Source organism: Bison bison, unplaced genomic scaffold (genome assembly GCF_000754665.1).
Source record: "Bison bison bison isolate TAMUID 2011002044 unplaced genomic scaffold, Bison_UMD1.0 scf7180017860360, whole genome shotgun sequence".
In the NCBI taxonomy this organism is placed as follows: Eukaryota; Metazoa; Chordata; class Mammalia; order Artiodactyla; family Bovidae; genus Bison; species Bison bison.
In genome coordinates, this window is record NW_011490932.1 from 453,370 (window position 1) to 470,437 (window position 17,068).

The window sequence follows — 17,068 nt, forward strand, 5'->3', positions numbered from 1 at the left end:
TTCGTCTAGTCAAGGCTGTGGTTTTTCCTGTGGTCATGTATGGATGCGAGAGTTGGACTGTGAAGAAAGCTGAGCGCGGAAGAATTGATGCTTTTGAACTGTGGTGTTGAAGAAGACTCTTGAGAGTCTCTTGGACTGCAAAGAGATCCAACCAGTCCATTCTGAAGGAGATTAGCCCTGGGATTTCTTTGGAAGGAATGATGCTAAAGCTGAAACTCCAGTACTTTGGCCACCTCATGGGAAGAGATGACTCACTGGAAAAGACTCTGATGCTGGGAGGGATTGGGGGCAGGAGGAAAAGGGGATGACAGAGGATGAGATGGCTGGATGGCATCACTGACTCGATGGATGTGAGTCTGAGTGAACTCCGGGAGTTGGTGATGGACAGGGAAGCCTGGCATGCTGCGATTCACGGGGTTGCAAAGAGTCAGACACGACTGAGCGACTGAACTGAACTGAATGTAAACATTACACTTTAAAAAGAGAAACCATTGACAACTGAGCACAAGGCAAGTTGAAAAGGAGCAATTTAAAAAGTAGCCAAACAAAATGTAATTTTGAATGTGGTATACAGTTGGCATTTAATTGAATACTTAGGGCTTGCTTCCCTGGTAGTCCAGTAGTTAAGAATCCTTTTTGTAAAGCAAAGGACAGCAGTTTGATCCCTGGTCTATGAAGATCCCACATGCAATCGGGCAACTGAGCTCATGTGCCACAATTAGTGAGCCAGCCCCCTGGCCACACTACTGACGCCTACGCACCCCAGAGTCTGCGCTCTGCTACGAGAAGCCACTGCAGTGAGAAGTCCTCGCACCACAACTAGAGAGTGGCCCCCGACTCGTACACAGCAAGAGACACCCAGCACTACCAAAAAATAAATCAGTATTTTAAAAAACAGATTATTTATTGACTGCCTGGGTCAAAGAATGGAGACCTACCTTGGCGTTCTTCAGTGAGTCCAGTGAAGGAGATCTTAAGGGTAGAGATACACAAGCCAGTATCGCCATGGGAATCCATTTGAGGAGTAAAAATATGACTCAAGGAAAAGAAATGGGAAACCACTGGATACACTGAGAAAATATCAAGTGACCTAGTCTTTGTAGGTGACACCACAGAGAACCTAAAAGGAAGTCTTAGGAGACTCACTTGGATGGAATACAGGCTTTAGCCTTCCTGGTGTTAATCCCACCTGGCTCCACCACTTCTATGTGAATGGCTTTGGTAAGCTATTAACCAGTTGTGGTTCCATTTTTTCAAGAGCAAATGGGGTTCAGTTACTCATATAAGAAACAGCCGAACATATGCTAGGTGCCAGAGACAGTTCTAAGCATTGAAGCTAACAGGGACTACAAAGATGTCCCCTGTTCCTGTGCTCAGGAACCTTACACTCTATTAACAGAGACAAATACCCAACAAACAAGGCAAGTAATCCTATGAACGTGTATAAAAGGCACAGAAAATAAACAGGGTGAACACAATGAGAATATTATTTTAGTCAATAACCACAACAATAACTAATACTTACTGTGTAGTTCACAAAATATCCATCTAACTTATTCTGTTGGTTCATTTAATTTGATGGGGTCAGAGAAGATGCTCTAAAAGCACCTGTACCTCAAACAGTTGTATGGCTCAAATGAGATAACACATGAAAAGCTCACAGAACAGAGTCTGGCACAGAATAGGCACTCAGTAAACATTAACTATTAATGTTTTTTAAAAATGTACCTAAACGATTTCTTTACATCATCAAGACCTTGGGGTTTAGGACATTTCATTTTCCTAGAGACGTGTGGCCAAGAAATTTTTCTAGGAGCATGATCCCTATACAAGAACTACCAAGACTGACTTAACAGAGAAAAGATAAGACATAACTGAAACCAAATGGGAGGGGAGGAGATAGGTAGAGCTGGAAGTCAAGAGCAAAGATGGAGGGTTTACCATCTTCTGTATCTCTTCTCTGCAGAAAGAGAAGACTTTCTCAGAAGACAGAGTAGTAAGACTTAAGAAGTGTCTCCTATCTTTCTAAAATCACTGTAAATTTTTTTATCACAAGTGCCAACTTTACCAGGTCTTACATAAAATACTCTAACTATAAAAAAAACCACAAAAAGCAGAAATACAAGGACTGAGGCATTCCTTCTTATTTGGCAGATAACTTATTAAAGCTATGGTAACTGAATTTGTTATACTTGGTACTATGACACAGGAACTATCAAATAGCAGGGTATAAAAGAAATCAAATCTCCATGGTAGAGGATTAAACAGATTCAATAATGTAATAATAATCTTGATTCTTCCTACCCAGCTAGTCATATCAGAGCTAATTCTCAGTGAAGCAGAAAAACAACTTGGCTAGAAAAAAAACACCAATAATTATTTTCTCAAAATGTTAAAAGTATCAAGTTCAGATTATACATTCATAAGTTTAATTCTTATTTATCTGCAGTTTGAAGACAACAAAGCACACAGATAACAAAAGTTACATATGATCTTACCTTTGTAAGATAATCAACCTTCAAATTATCGATCATCATATTTTTCTGTGATAGCTCTATTTTCAGTAACTGAATATTATGAAGCAGTTCTTTCCGTTCAATTAGCTGCCTGGTGATTTTGATTTTGCCATCCTGCTCTTCTGATGAGGAAATATCGTCTGTAGGAATTGTTGTTTCTAAACTAATATCTTCAGATTCCAGGGAGCTAGAGATGTTCATTTTTTTTGATGCCTTGCTAACTTTTCGAGACATTTTAAATTATTACGGGTCACTTTTCGTTTCCAATTCTATTTCAATTTCCTGTAGATTAAAAAAATATTGATTTAAATATATTCAAACATTCTTTGTGGAAAGCAGAAAGTTTATCAAAGATATACTAAGGATTCCCTAAGAAATTATTAGACAAATGGGAGGACCCCCAAGTCTAAGACAGATTGGTAAATTACTGCTCAAATCAAACATATTAAATCAAACTCATTAAATCCTATTATGAACCCACACTTTTGATAAGTAAAAACTCAGTTCCTAGGGGCAGGTCTCTTACTTGGGTGTAAATAAAGAGATAAACAATAAAGACTTAAATCGCTAGTATCCAAGAATGCTACTCATTAAAGTAACACATGTTATAAGATAAAGAAGTTACTTCTGAGCTGGTCAGGGAAAAGTTATACAGAGGGAGGATTTAGAATCTTGAAGGATTTGGAGAGGAGTAATAAAAAATGAAAAGCATGCAGGTATGAAGGTATAAAGGTGATGAAACTGTAAAACAACCTCAGGAGATAACGGTAGTCAGGCTGGGCCAAGCCTATGTGAAAGTGAGTAGTGACTCCTCACCTCCCCGCCACCCACACACAGAAATACACAGAAGGGTAGTCTTTTATGCATAATCAAGACTGTGGAAGTCCTTGAATATTTCAGTATGTTCTAAATTTATTCTACAGGTAATGCTGCATCACTGAAGTTTTTTGAAAACGGGAAGCTGAGATAAAACACATTTTTATAGACTTGCAGATAGCAAAATTAAACAAGATGGTAATAGAAAAATTCCTCAGTCTAAAACTCTACCCTTTCACACAAATTTCAGCAACTACCTTCTTTTAATTCTGCACAATATAATAAATTACTTATGGTACTGAAGATACTAGTTTTGGGTGTTTTTTTTTTTAACTTAAGGATTAGGAAAAATGTGTATAGGAGAATCATGAGAACTCTGGGTGGATCGGCTTCCCTCATTTTTAAAGGGACAGGGGTAGGTAAGGAAATGCGAATCAAAGACAGGTAACATCACCTGGATTACAAAGGGTGAGGGACTGGCACTGCCCACACGTGTTGCGTGAAGGATAAAACCCGTATTTGGCAGCATCAGAGGAGTCCTACACCAGTGCGAAAACGGAGTAGCCTCGAGCTACCTGGAAAGCTTCAATTACTCCACGTTGACGACTCGAGCAGTTGCCTCTAGAGGAGCTGAAGTGTCTCCAGAGGGCAGCTCGGGTTGCAGCCCCTCAAGAAGGAATCACAGGTGGGAGACGGTTAGCACCGGTAACCAAGACAACCATTTCCGCGCCGGGAGGACAGAGGAAACAGATTCCGGGCTGAAGCCCACGCTGCCGGAACTCAGCGCTCCAGGGTCCATCCAGGCTCTGGAAGCAATGAATGCTGGGAGCTGGAGTCCAGAGGTGGCCTCGCCCATTTCGTGGACGGAAATGGCTCTGGGCTCCGCCCATCTGCCCGCTTTCGCCCAATCCTCACAGCCCTTAGAAGGCCAGCCAACGATAGTCTCGAAGTTTTTCCGCGAGCGGGGTTCACTAATATCCTGGAGGAGGAAGGAGCGAACTTCTGGTTAAAGTGTGGTTGTGCAACAGGGCTCCGAGCGTGACACTTTCCGCCGGAAGAGCACTAAAGCGGGTCGGGATTCCGAGCAGGGAGGCGAGATGCTCAAGTCCAAGACTTTCTTGAAAAAGACGCGGGCGGGTGGCGTGATGAAGATTGTGCGCGAGCACTACCTGCGGGATGACATAGGCTGCGGTGCGTCGGGGTGCGCGGCGTGCGACGGAGCGCACGAGGGACCTGTCCTCGAGCTGCAACCCCTGGACCGGGCCAGCAGCCTCTGTCCGCAGCCACACTACTTGCTGCCGGACACCAACGTGCTACTCCACCAGGTGCGCCAGTAGGCGGGCGGAGCCGCAGCACCGCTGTCCCACCAGGAGAAAGGGAGACAGGGACACTGAGACCCTAGGAGGAGCGTCTTGGGCAGCATTACGTACTCAGGGAGAGGCAACCCCACCGGGACCCATGCCTCCTGCCCCCAGGCCAAGGTTCTTTTTCCTTGTACTGTTTTGTTTTTGTTTTTGTTTTTTTCAGTCTTTACTTTTTTGAGTTCTTGGAGTTATAAGAATTTTAGATACGTCAACTTTCTAACTCCTGCTGTCTCTTCTGCCTTAGATTTTAATGTCTGGAGGCTGGGGACCTGGGCTTCTGTGGCCTCCTGCCTGCGACCCTCAGGCAGCTTGTAAGTGCCTACGAGCGAAAACCATGTGGGCCAACGTATTTCTTTATTAATGACTCATTCTACAAAGCTTTGTAACTAGTTTGTTTACACGTGTTCTTCTTTAATCGACCTGAAGGGTTTTCTGTTGCAAAATAGCTCCTTAGTTTAATGTACAGGTAGTATTGAAAAAAAAAAAAAAAAACCGGCAGAGTTTTAGGTTCAACAGAAGCAATTTATGAATGAACATGGGAAAAAATAACCATTTATTTATTTACTTAAAAGATTGATGTCCTTGAGGACCCTGCCATCAGGAATGTCATCGTGCTACAGACAGTTCTCCAAGAAGTGAGAAATAGGAGTGCTCCGGTATACAAACGAATCCGAGATATGACTAATAACCAGGAGAAGCATTTCTACACATTTACTAATGAGCACCATAGGTAGGGGGGAAATTACCTCAGTTATCAAAAAACTAGAATTAGCTAAATTGGGGGGTGAAAGTTCCTGGCTGTCATCTGTGACATTGTTGGAAGATACACTGTTAAGTTTCATACTTCTGGGAGTAGTGTTTGATTCTTACACAGTTTACAGACCTTGCTAAAGTCACATAGGCATTGATTGGGTCAAAGCCAGAACCAAAGTCTCCTGGTTCCTAGAACGTGGTAGGTCCTTTAATTTCCAAAATGTTTATATTTTGAATTGGTTTTAGCATGAGTTGAGCAGTAAGATTTTGGAAGATGAGATTTGCCTAGGTTTCTGATATACCATATTATATGAATAACCAACATAAGTTAATTAAATATAGGAGTTTGTGAAGGAGAGCTTTAAAAATATAAAGCAGGTATATTCTTAATGCGCTCTTAAAAGTTACACTAATACCTTATAACTGATCACATTGAAGACAGTAAGGTTAAGAAATATAATTCGTTTCAGGTTTAAGATGTTTGTTTCAACTTAATGTGTGATCTTAGAAAATATGGTATTGTCTATTTATTACATTGGGCTTCCTGGGTGGGTCAGTGGTCAAGAATCCGCCTGCCAATGCAGGAGATGTGAGTTCCATTCGTGGGTTGGGAAGATCCCTTGGAGGAGGAAATGACAACCTGCTCCAGTATTTTGCCTGAAAAATCCCATGAACAGAGGAACTTGGCAGGCTAGTCCACGGGGTTGCAAAGAGTCAGACACGACTGACGGACTGAGCGTGCATTTCTTGTATTACATAAATAATTTATAATGAATCGAATTTACTTTTATTAATCAGGATTTCTCAACGTTGCCATTATTGACATATTGGACTGGGTAATTCTTTGTTATGGAAAGGCTGTGTGAAGCACCGCAGGGTGATTAGCAGCATTCCTGGCCTATACTCTCTAGATGTCAGTAGCAAACCCCCCTCCCGCCCCGCCCCACCAAATCCCCTGAGCTGTAACAACCCAGAATGTCTTCAGATGTTGTGAAATGTCCTCCAGTGGGGAGGATATCAGGGGCAGTATCACCCCAGATACTGAGAACTGCTGGGTTAGACAGTGGATTGGATAATGAAATCCCATGGGCATATACAACTTTAAAAATATTTAATATCTCAAATTTCTCTTCCTTATTCTTATATCTCACACTTAAATATTATTTATGTAAAGAATATCAGTTAAGCACTTCAAGACTTACTATTTCTATCTCCTCCTTAAAATCCAAAAACAGGAACTTCACTGGTTTTCAGCACTCAGAGACCTAGTTTCTGTGGAGCATGACCATCAGATTTTTAATCCAGAGTTAACACTTCTGTTGGCTTAAGTGTAGTGAATAGAGCTTAGCAGTACTGGGGTTGACAGGAAGAATTAGGACACTCAGGCATGCTAAAACCAATTCAGAAATTTATGACCGTGTCTTTGATAATTCTAAAAGCATTAACAGGTGTGTGTATATTAAAGCAGGTTTATTTATATTAAGTGTAAAACTCTGAAATTGAGTCTTTAACCTTTAAGAAGTAGGTAGAAGTTATTGTGCTGAATTTTGTAGTTGTTCTTAAATTTGGCTTTGAAGACAGATTTAAAGAAATAAGTATACTGACATTTGATAGCTCAGAGTTGGTAGACTTAGAAGGAATATGCAGTCATATCTGGGTCTTGTCTTTCATTCTCTTGATGGCCCTTGTCATGTATTGTGAGTTTATCGTAGATAATTTACAGGCATCATGTATTTAATAACTGCATTAATCATATGATCACAAGTTATCTAATCATACAATTGGTAACTTTTAGGAATTTCTGTTAATCTACAGTTTGAATGAAATCTCATTATCAGACCTGTAAAATATTAGTATAGTTTTTTTTTTTTTTTCAACAAACTGTTACTTTTTTTTTAATGTCCCAACCTATAGTATAAATTCTGATCTTGATTTTTTCTTTTGGTGAGATGAATTTATTTTAGCCCTTTTATTATTCCATTAATAATATGATTTTCTTCTTTCCAAGGAAATTGTTGTCTTAAAAACATCACTAGAAGGATCGTATTTATTTCCTCTGTGAGGTATAAATGTGAATACATTCAGGGGAAAAGATATACTATTGATTTTTAAGTTCAGTGATCATTAAGCATTTATGTCCAAAGACTTTTTACGTGTGCTTGATTCTGTTGATTTCCATTTCTTATCTTTCTCTTTTCCCCTTTTCATTACACTTAGAGAAACTTACGTAGAACAATTACAGGGAGAAAATTCTAATGACAGGAATGATAGAGCCATCCGAGTAGCTGCAAAATGGTACAATGAACATTTGAAGAATATGTCAGCAGAGAATCGGCTGCAAGTTATCTTCATAACCAATGACAGGAAAAACAAAGAGAAAGCCATAGAAGAAGGGATACCAGCGTTCACTTGTAAGTCTCCATGTAACCAGACTGTTCATGTTTGTAAATGCATGCAAAAATTATCATCAGGCCCATGGTCAGATGTTCATTTGACTGTTTTTGACTGTTTGGTATTTTCATGGTCGTATATAGCTTAATGTGATATTTTTGTATTTTTTTTTATTTTTCAACATTGCTAAGCTAAGCGAGTTGTGCCACCAGTGGCTGTTAATTTCCCTGTCAACATTTGGAATGGGCTTAGCAATAAAAGTTATAGACACACTTGATCCACTGCGTCTTGGGCTTGACTACCTCAACAGAGAGGGTCCCTCCCCCGCCCCCCAAAAATTTGACATGTGTACTGTCACAAATAAGATAAAGCATGTTCTTCTGAATCTAAGGGGGGATAAAAAGCACATTTAAATTTATCAAGAACAAAAAACTTATTTTTCAGGTGAAGAATATATAAAAAGCCTAACTGCTAACCCTGAACTCATAGATCGTCTTGCTTGCTTGTCTGAAGAAGGGGTATGTTTGAGTTTGCTTTGTTTTGTTTTTGAGAAGTGAAAGATTAACATAGCCACTTTGGGATGTTAAGCTTGTAATTACCAGATTTAGAAATTGGACTATCAGTGGGCAAGCTGGAATTGAAATAGGAGTTGGGTGATAAACAACACGAATGGCTGCATTAGGCTTTTGATCAAAATGCCATCCCCAAAGTCTTGACTTCTACAATGCCAATGTTCACTGATACATCCTCAGCAGCCCAAGTAGGGCCTGGCACAAGGTGGCACTATTTGTGTGATTAATCAGTGAAGGAATTCATGGCTGGCTTGTGATAAGGAGTAGATATTTGACAAACAAACAAGTGGTGGGCACTGGAGAGAGAGTATCCAGCTGCAGTGTTAATTCCATAGGAGGAGGGAGGGCTCATAAGAAGTAGGACAGGAAGGGAAGGGGCCAGATAGTGAGGACTCAGGAATTTATTCTGTTAGTAATTTTTAAACTATCATATAAAAGTCTCCCTAAAGGGCTGCTACTAAGAGAAGTTAGCACTAGGATTCTGGGCTCCCTATCTTACACTCTTAGGCTGAAAACATGAAAGGTTGATGAGAGTGTGGCTAGGAGGAATGGAGAACAGTCAGAAATGTTACTTATTTGGAAAACCACTCTAACCTCCATTTATAAAATGATACATTGTATCTCAGCAAGTTTAGAGGCAGAGGCACCAATAGAGGGTCACTGCAGTAGTGGATGTGAGAGGGAATCCTTAACCTTGTTTCTTTGAATGTGAAGTGTGTTTGGCAATAACAATGTCATAGCATTGTTAGGGTCAGATGGTGATAATGTTCAGTCGATAAGTCGTGTCCAACTCTTTGAGACTCCATGGACTACAGCACCTTAGGCTCCTCTGTCCTTCACTATCTTCCAGAGTTTGCTCAGGTAATAGTAGTGTTAATAAAATTCTTATCTCAGTGCCTGACACATAATTATGGTAAATGTAAATGGTAGATACTATTAGGTTTTATATAATAGTATATTATATGTGCATCCAAGCTTTACAGTGTTTTTTTCTGTGCCTGTTTTCAACCAGCTACTTCACAAAACTAAATAGAAGTGAAAAAACAAAAGCTGGACTTTATTTTTAGAATACAGGTAATAGGATTATCCTAATATATATGCACTAGTTACATGCAGCTGTTTAAATTTAATTCAGTTTACAGTTCAGTTTCCCAGTTGTGTTGTTCACCTTTCAAGTGTTCAAGAGCCCTTTGTGCCTACTGGCTACCATATTGGAGATCACAGGAACACTTCCTTTAACACAGAGTTGATTTGGATAGCACTAAATGAAGTGGATAGGTCTAAATGAAGAAACAGGAAGTAATCCAACATTGATAATTCACAGTATTTGACTATGTACTATGATAGAGTAGCGGAGAAGGCAGTGGCACCCCACTCCAGTACTCTTGCCTGGAAAATCCCATGGACGGAGGAGTCTGGTGGGCTTCAGTCCATGGGGTCGAGAAGAGTCGGACACGACTGAGCGACTTCCCTTTCACTTTTCACTTTCATGCATTGGAGAAGGAAATGGCAACCCACTCCAGTGTTCTTGCCTGGAGAATCCCAGGGAAGGGGGAGCCTGGTGGGCTGCCGTCTATGGGGTCACACAGAGTCGGACACGACTGAAGTGACAGCATAGCATGATAGAGTAGAGTAAATGTAGAATATAGTGAAACTGCAGTCAGTTCTATTATAGTACGTGTGTGTGTTCCCCAAAGTCACTGTGCCATGTAAAATTTTATATAATGAAAACTGCAGAGCTTGGGCTTCCCTGGTGGCTCAGACGGTAAAGCATCTGCCTGTAAGCAGGAGACCCAGGTTTGATCCCTGGGTCGGGAAGATCCCCTGGAGAAGGAAATAGCAACCCACTCCAGTACTCTTGCCTGGAAAATCCCATGGACTGAGGAGCCTGGTGGGCTACAGCCCATGGGTTTGCAAAGAGTCGGACACGACTGAGTGACTTCATTTTCACTTCCACTTTCACAGAGCTTAAGGGAAAATGTGATTAGGGACACACGCAGAAAACTTCATGATGCAGTGGAAAGAGGGTTGTCTCGATTTGAACAAAAAGTTGTTACACCAAATGTAGGTGGTGTGGCTAATAAAACATGGTGATCTGAAGTAACCAGTAGGTGTTTGAGGCGTGTGTGTGTGTGTGTGGATGTTTGTGGATTCAGCTTGGTTCAGCTGGATGCAGTTTTCTGCTCTCACCTGGTAGTTTTCTAATTTACCAATTGCATTGGAACACATTTGTGTTTTCAGAACAAGCATGATAGGAGAGCTAACCATACTTAGCCAAGGCATCTAACCCAGATTTGGAATGTCAAGGCTTCCTGATAAAATTGTATCTGAGTTGAGATGGGAAGGATGTTAAAGCAAATTCCTTTGAGACAGAGACATTTTAGCTATGTTGTATGTTAAAGGAGTTAATGACTAGGGGAAGATCATTTCATGTGGAAGGAATAGCAAGTTAAAAGGCTCTGAGGTTAGAATAAGTTGGCAAGATCGAGAAATCCCTAAAAGTGTGGATGGGATGATGTGAGCAAGGGAGAAAAATGTTAGGAATGAAGTCAGAAATGTAGGCAGGGACCAGATCGTGTAAGGATGTAGTAAGTCATGGAGAAAAATTGGATTTTAATCCATGAGCACTGGACAGCTATTGAGCAGAATAATATACCTATTTCCCTGATCCAAGGAGAATAGGTTAGAAGCAGGGGCCTCCACTTAGATGGATATTTTAGTATCCCTGGGAGACAAGACAGAAAATTGGATCATGGTAGCAGAAGTTGAGGTAGTGAGAAGTCAGATGTTGTGTGTATTTCATTGATATAAATATTTTGTTGATTTTAGGATTTGGTGATAGATGGGGCTGTGAGGGTACAATTAGTTAATTAGTTAATTATTTTAATAGGCCATATCATTAATCTGTTTAATAGGTCATGTTCATGGTAGGTTTAATAGATCCGTATTTATTTTTAATAGGTCATGTTTATATGATGGTGAGGATGTTGTAGTACAGGGGAAAATTTGATTTCAGAGAGAGAAGAACAAAGTTCTTGAGTAGAGGAGAGGAAGTGGTGGATAGATGCTCATAGGTGAGCAGATTCAGCATGGAGAGATAAAGCGAGTCTCGACTCATTACTTCTGGTTCTCATTGTGGAAGTGGAGGTCCCTTATCTGAGAGTGAAGAAGGAAGACAAGGGACTTGGAGAGTTAGGCAGAAGAGAAGGTATAAAGTGGTCTCCTTAGCAGATGGGAAATTTAGGAAGTGTAGAAGTCTAAAGGAGCCAAGCAGTTAGGCTGTTGGATGTTGAAGGTCTCGGAGGATCCTGGCAGGAATTGCGGTGGATCTGCAGCAGGCCCCAGTCTACCTCTGTCTAACGGCCTTAGCTGTTTAAAATAATCTAAAAGTAGCTTTTCTTGTGCTTTCAGGAACCACAGTCTTCTCATACATTTGAGGGTTCCTGTTACCCTTTATATACTCCTGCCCGCTCACTTGATCACATAGCTACACACCTTTATTTGAGGAGGCCTGGATGGGGTTGGAGGGGTACATAGAGTTTTTTCTTCGGCTGATACCAAAATGTAATGAAGTGGAAATGTTTGTGTATGTTGTCTTAAGAATTAAAAGCATTTTTTTTCTTACTGTGCTATGTTCTTTGAAATTCATGAGTTGTATATACTGTAACGTGGATGGTTGTTTTAAATAATACCTGATAGTGATAATAGTTGTATATGGAGCATACCAAAGACTCACATACTAACTATATCTCTTGGTTTGCTTATTTCACAGAATGAAATAGAAAGTGGAAAAACAATATTTTCAGAGCATCTTCCGTTAAGTAAGCTACAACAGGGCATCAAATCTGGCACATACCTTCAAGGGACATTTCGAGCCAGCAGGGAAAATTACTTAGAAGCTACAGTATGGGTCCATAGCGATGACGAAGAGAATAAAGAGGCAAGTGTGTACATGAATTCGTTTCAAATATTTTCTGTTCATTTTTTTCTTTCATAAGTGTTTCAGATTTTTGTACAAGAATTTAAATTTGCTTTATCCTCCTACTTTGTGAGCTTAAAGTAAGTTATGTGAGAGGTCACAGATGATAGAATTAATCTTTTTTTCAGGAAACTGCTTATTGACCCCTTTTAAGAGAATACAAATATAATCAATCAAAAACAAACCCCACTATAGTGCATCTGTTTTCTGCATTATGATCTATTATGGGAAATACTATTTTACCTAATGTATAATTGCTCCAGAGGGCTTCCCACACTTTAAAGCAAACAGCAGTCATTTTGGGGTGCTATTTGCCAAGTACTTGTCTTAGTGCTTTGAAAGCTGCATTTCATTTAATTTTCAACTCTGCCTATAAAAGTAGGCATTCTTTTGTTTTACCAATCAGGACCCTGAGATTTAGAGAGATTAAAAATTCTGGTATTAATGTAAGAGTTATGTGGAACACATGAACACAACTTGTATTTTCTGACATTGTTTTTTCTATTTGATACTGAGAAATTTAGAGGGCAGAGGAAAGGGACACTATGAAGGAAGAGAAAATATAAAGGAAGGGAAATAGAAGCATAGAAACATCAGAATATATCTCAACTTCTTTAGGGCAACCTTCCCATTATTATACTGCCTTTGAAAATATCTGGGCATGTGTTCTTTGCTATTCACACAGATACTCTTACAAGGACTTAAAAATTTAAACCGAGCTATTCATGAAGATATTGTGGCTGTGGAGCTTCTTCCCAAGCATCAGTGGGTAGCACCATCTTCTGTGGTTTTACAAGATGAAGGTCAAAATGAAGATGATATAGAGAAAGAAGAGGAGAGAGAACGCATTGTATGAAACCAAACAGGTTTTATTTTTTGTCTGTGTAGCTTTGATTAATTTGTTAATGTATTAGCTTTGGAGAAAATTAAATGAAACAGTTTTGGAGACAGTTCAATGAAACAAGTTTCATTGCTTTCAGATTTATGGAATAAAATTATAGTTCTATAGGTTTAATGTATGTCATATACATAGTTGATTTCTTTTCCTCTAACTTAGTCTTTTAAATTAGTGTCTTACTTTGCTCAAATAAACAGGTTGAAATACAAAGTACAAAAAGACTTGAGTATGAAACTTGAACTCTGACATTCAGGTATATGATCTAGCTGAATTAGGTTTAAGTAAATAAAATTTTCTTTTTTTTTTTTCTTTTACAGATTTAAAATTTTCCAAAATGCTTTTATGCAATGTTTAAAATCCCCTCAGCATAATAGATGTACTTCTAGGCCCTTAAAAATAGGTCTGTTTAATAATTCCTTCTCTGTTATCATGTTTATTATGATGAGAATCCTTTCTGTTGTTTTTTATGACCTAAAGTCTACCTGATAGGTATTTTTCCATTTTAGAATTATGAGAATGATACAAGTAGTTGGAATTCACAGAACATTAGTAGTTCTTCTCTTTATATGAATTATGATCACTACTTTGGAGTCTTACTATAACATTATCTTTACAAGGTCCAGGCCACAGGAGAGTATTAGAGGTGAAATACCATAGGGTTCTTTTGGTATTTCTAGTAAGAACTATTATTTATTTGGGTTTATATTTTGAATAAGACAAGCATTTAAAGATACATCTCTTTTTTTAAAATGAATTAATCAGTACCACTGTGCTCATTACTGGAAACTACTAAAATCCTATTAATGACCAGACCTGTGCATAAGCATGTGCATCGGTATGTGTCAGTAAATCCTCACATTAAAGCTGAAGAGTTGGGTTCTCACATATTTATTCAGTTTTCTCTTTTTGATTTTTTTTTTTTTTGGTAGTGCTTTATTATAGAACTATTTTTGTGGTTTTGTTTGGCATGCTCTAGCATAGAATCTTGAAGCATCAAAATTCCATAGTTTTATGTCATAATTTACTGCCTGAAAAAGTATTAGTATCTGTATTCTGATTTTGAAGGGAAATTGTCTCATTACCCTTACAGGACAGATAACTGAAGGTTTTTACTTTTATTTTTACATCTCAGCTTAAGACTGCTGTAAATGAAAAAATGTTAAAGCCTACAGGTAGAGTTGTTGGGATAATAAAAAGGAACTGGAGACCATATTGTGGCATGCTTTCCAAGTCTGATATTAAGGAGGTGAGTAAGGAGCATGTTGCTATGTGATGGAAAGTAATGTACATTGAACAGAATTTAGAGCCCTCACCTTGCCCCCATCCCCAGCCTTTTGAGTGTAAATTCTTTTTTCCTAATGTTCTCTAGTCAAGAAGACATCTCTTTACTCCTGCTGATAAGAGAATCCCTAGAATTCGGATAGAAACCAGACAGGCCTCTACGTTAGAAGGACGGAGAATTATTGTTGCTGTTGATGGTTGGCCGAGAAATTCCAGATATCCAAATGTAAGCTTGAAGTAATAATTTTATGTTAGACTATTTAACTAAAACTTTAGGAATAAAGTTGCTTCTTTTACTGAAAATAGAATCTGTCTTTATATAAAATGCATGCTGAAATTTAGGAGTATTAAGTAGTACATCCAATCTGAAAATTAATCCTAGGAAATTCCAATGTAAATCACTTGGTTAATTTTACTCAGACTTCCCAACAAGTAATTTTTGGTGACGTTGACTACAAAATTAGTGTTTGAGACCTAAGTAGATTCTAGTAAACAAATTTTGAGGCTAGGATATTTGAAGCAACTTTTAAACTTGAGAGATAATAGGAACTAAACAGAGACCTTGTTTTGTGAGAACTGAACTCTCAGAAAGTCTCTACCATAAATCACTTGAGAAGTCTTGTCATTTTTAGCTTTAATTTACCTAATGGTCATTTTTAAGAATTGTGGAGAAAATTTAGAAATACTAAAGTGGTAATGTAAAATGTTCAACCATTTAGTGTAATAATAAAATATAAGTTAATAAACAGAAAGCTGTAAAATACACAGGTCTTATAATACTTTTTGGTTTTAGGGACACTTTGTTAAAAATTTAGGTGAAGTCGGAGACAAAGAGACTGAAACAGAAGTTTTGTTACTTGAGCATGATGTTCCCCATCAGGCTTTTTCACAGGCTGTTCTTAGCTTTCTACCAAAGATGCCCTGGAGCATCACTGAGAAGGTATGTTGAAAAGAATTCCTAGTGACTTTATGAATTACTGTATCTGAGCTACTAGTTTTATTTGATTTCTGTATGTGTCTTTTAAAAACCATGTAGAAACCTTATCCCCCTCCTACCTTGCATTTAGTTTGCTACAGAATGCTTAGGTTATCACGAAAATCATTTACTTTTCTAAAAGACAGACTTTTCTAGGGGACAGACACTGCTGATATCACATTTTCCAAAGGCAAGGGGTTCGCAAATTATAAATCATGAAGTGTTGTTATCATTGAGAAATAAAGCTACTTTTTATTATAATTATTGTTGATTTTATAGAGCTGTGTTACATCTGTACCACCAAAATTGTTTTTTATTTTTCAATAATATGGCATTTTTTAGGACATGAAAAACCGAGAAGACCTGAGACATCTGTGTGTCTGTAGTGTGGACCCCCCAGGATGTACTGATATAGACGATGCTCTCCATTGTAGAGAACTTGAAAATGGAAATTTGGAGGTATTTGTAATTATGATGACATTCTATTCAAAAATAGTTCTGGTCTTGAATTAATTTTCTTTTGACCCATTGTAGGATTTGTGAATTATTCATGTCAGGTAGAGTCTGTTGTAGCTACAGAGACTCATGGGCATGAAAAAGTTGAAATGGTAACTGTGACTGGCGTTGTCTTTTCCTTTTAGCTGAATTTCTTCTCACTAGAATTCCTTTGGTACATTTACCCAGTTAAGCATGTTGACATCCTTTTTATCTTTTTAAGGTTGGTGTTCATATTGCTGATGTTAGCCATTTTATTAGGCCAGGAAATGCTTTGGATCAAGAGTCAGCTAGAAGGGGAACAACTGTATATCTTTGTGAAAAGGTAAATGTGTTAAATTTAAAGTGGAATTTTGATACATCTTTTCTGTCATCTGTTTTTTTTTTTTTTTAATTTAATTTTATTTTTAAACTTTACATAATTGTATTAGTTTTGCCAAATATCAAAATGAATCCACCACAGGTATACATGTGTTCCCCATCCTGAACCCTCCTCCCTCCTCCCTCCCCATACCATCCCTCTGGGTCGTCCCAGTGCACTAGCCCCAAGCATCCAGTATCGTGCATCGAACCTGGACTGGCGACTCGTTTCATACATGATATTTTACATGTTTCAATGCTATTCTCCCAAATCTTCCCACCCTCTCCCTCTCCCTCAGAGTCCATAGACTGTTCTATACATCAGTGTCTCTTTTGCTGTCTCGTACACAGGGTTATTGTTACTATCTTTCTAAATTCCATATATATGCGTTAGTATACTGTATTGGTGTTTTTCCTTCTGGCTTACTTCACTCTGTATAATAGGCTCCAGTTTCATCCACCTCATTAGAACTGATTCAAATGTATTCTTTTTAATGGCTGAGTAATACTCCATCATATTAGCAAGGTGAAAAGACAGCCTTCAGAATGGGAGAAAATAATAGCAAATGAAGCAACTGACAAACAACTAATCTCAAAAATATACAAGCAACTCCTACAGCTCAACTCCAGAAAAATAAATGACCCAATCAAAAAATGGGCCAAAGAA

The 17,068-nt window shown here is 38.6% G+C and overlaps 2 protein-coding genes across 4 annotated transcripts in view; one reads left to right on the forward strand and one right to left on the reverse strand.

Annotated features, from left to right (window-relative positions):
* PIBF1 (progesterone immunomodulatory binding factor 1) overlaps positions 1-4,151 on the reverse strand; it is a 231,558-nt gene extending 227,407 nt beyond the window's left edge. Inside the window, exons 1-2 of one of the 2 annotated variants that reach the window (XM_010831994.1) lie at positions 3,908-4,151; positions 2,499-2,798 (exon numbers count right to left, since the gene is read on the reverse strand). In XM_010831994.1, coding sequence (XP_010830296.1) covers positions 2,499-2,750 — 252 coding nt within the window. In that variant the 5' untranslated portion in view covers positions 2,751-2,798; positions 3,908-4,151. Of the gene's footprint in view, positions 1-2,498; positions 2,799-3,786 lie in introns of both variants that reach the window. The other variant, XM_010831989.1, reaches the window with a different exon arrangement.
* A 142-nt stretch (positions 4,152-4,293) lies between these two features.
* DIS3 (DIS3 exosome endoribonuclease and 3'-5' exoribonuclease) overlaps positions 4,294-17,068 on the forward strand; it is a 25,094-nt gene continuing 12,319 nt past the window's right edge. Inside the window, exons 1-11 of one of the 2 annotated variants that reach the window (XM_010832038.1) lie at positions 4,294-4,661; positions 4,941-5,007; positions 7,667-7,860; positions 8,285-8,358; positions 12,185-12,352; positions 13,077-13,241; positions 14,422-14,535; positions 14,659-14,796; positions 15,364-15,510; positions 15,889-16,005; positions 16,265-16,366. In XM_010832038.1, the coding sequence (XP_010830340.1) occupies positions 4,430-4,661; positions 4,941-5,007; positions 7,667-7,860; positions 8,285-8,358; positions 12,185-12,352; positions 13,077-13,241; positions 14,422-14,535; positions 14,659-14,796; positions 15,364-15,510; positions 15,889-16,005; positions 16,265-16,366 (1,518 nt within the window). In that variant the 5' untranslated portion in view covers positions 4,294-4,429. Of the gene's footprint in view, positions 4,662-4,940; positions 5,008-5,268; positions 5,427-7,666; positions 7,861-8,284; positions 8,359-12,184; positions 12,353-13,076; positions 13,242-14,421; positions 14,536-14,658; positions 14,797-15,363; positions 15,511-15,888; positions 16,006-16,264; positions 16,367-17,068 lie in introns of both variants that reach the window. The other variant, XM_010832030.1, reaches the window with a different exon arrangement.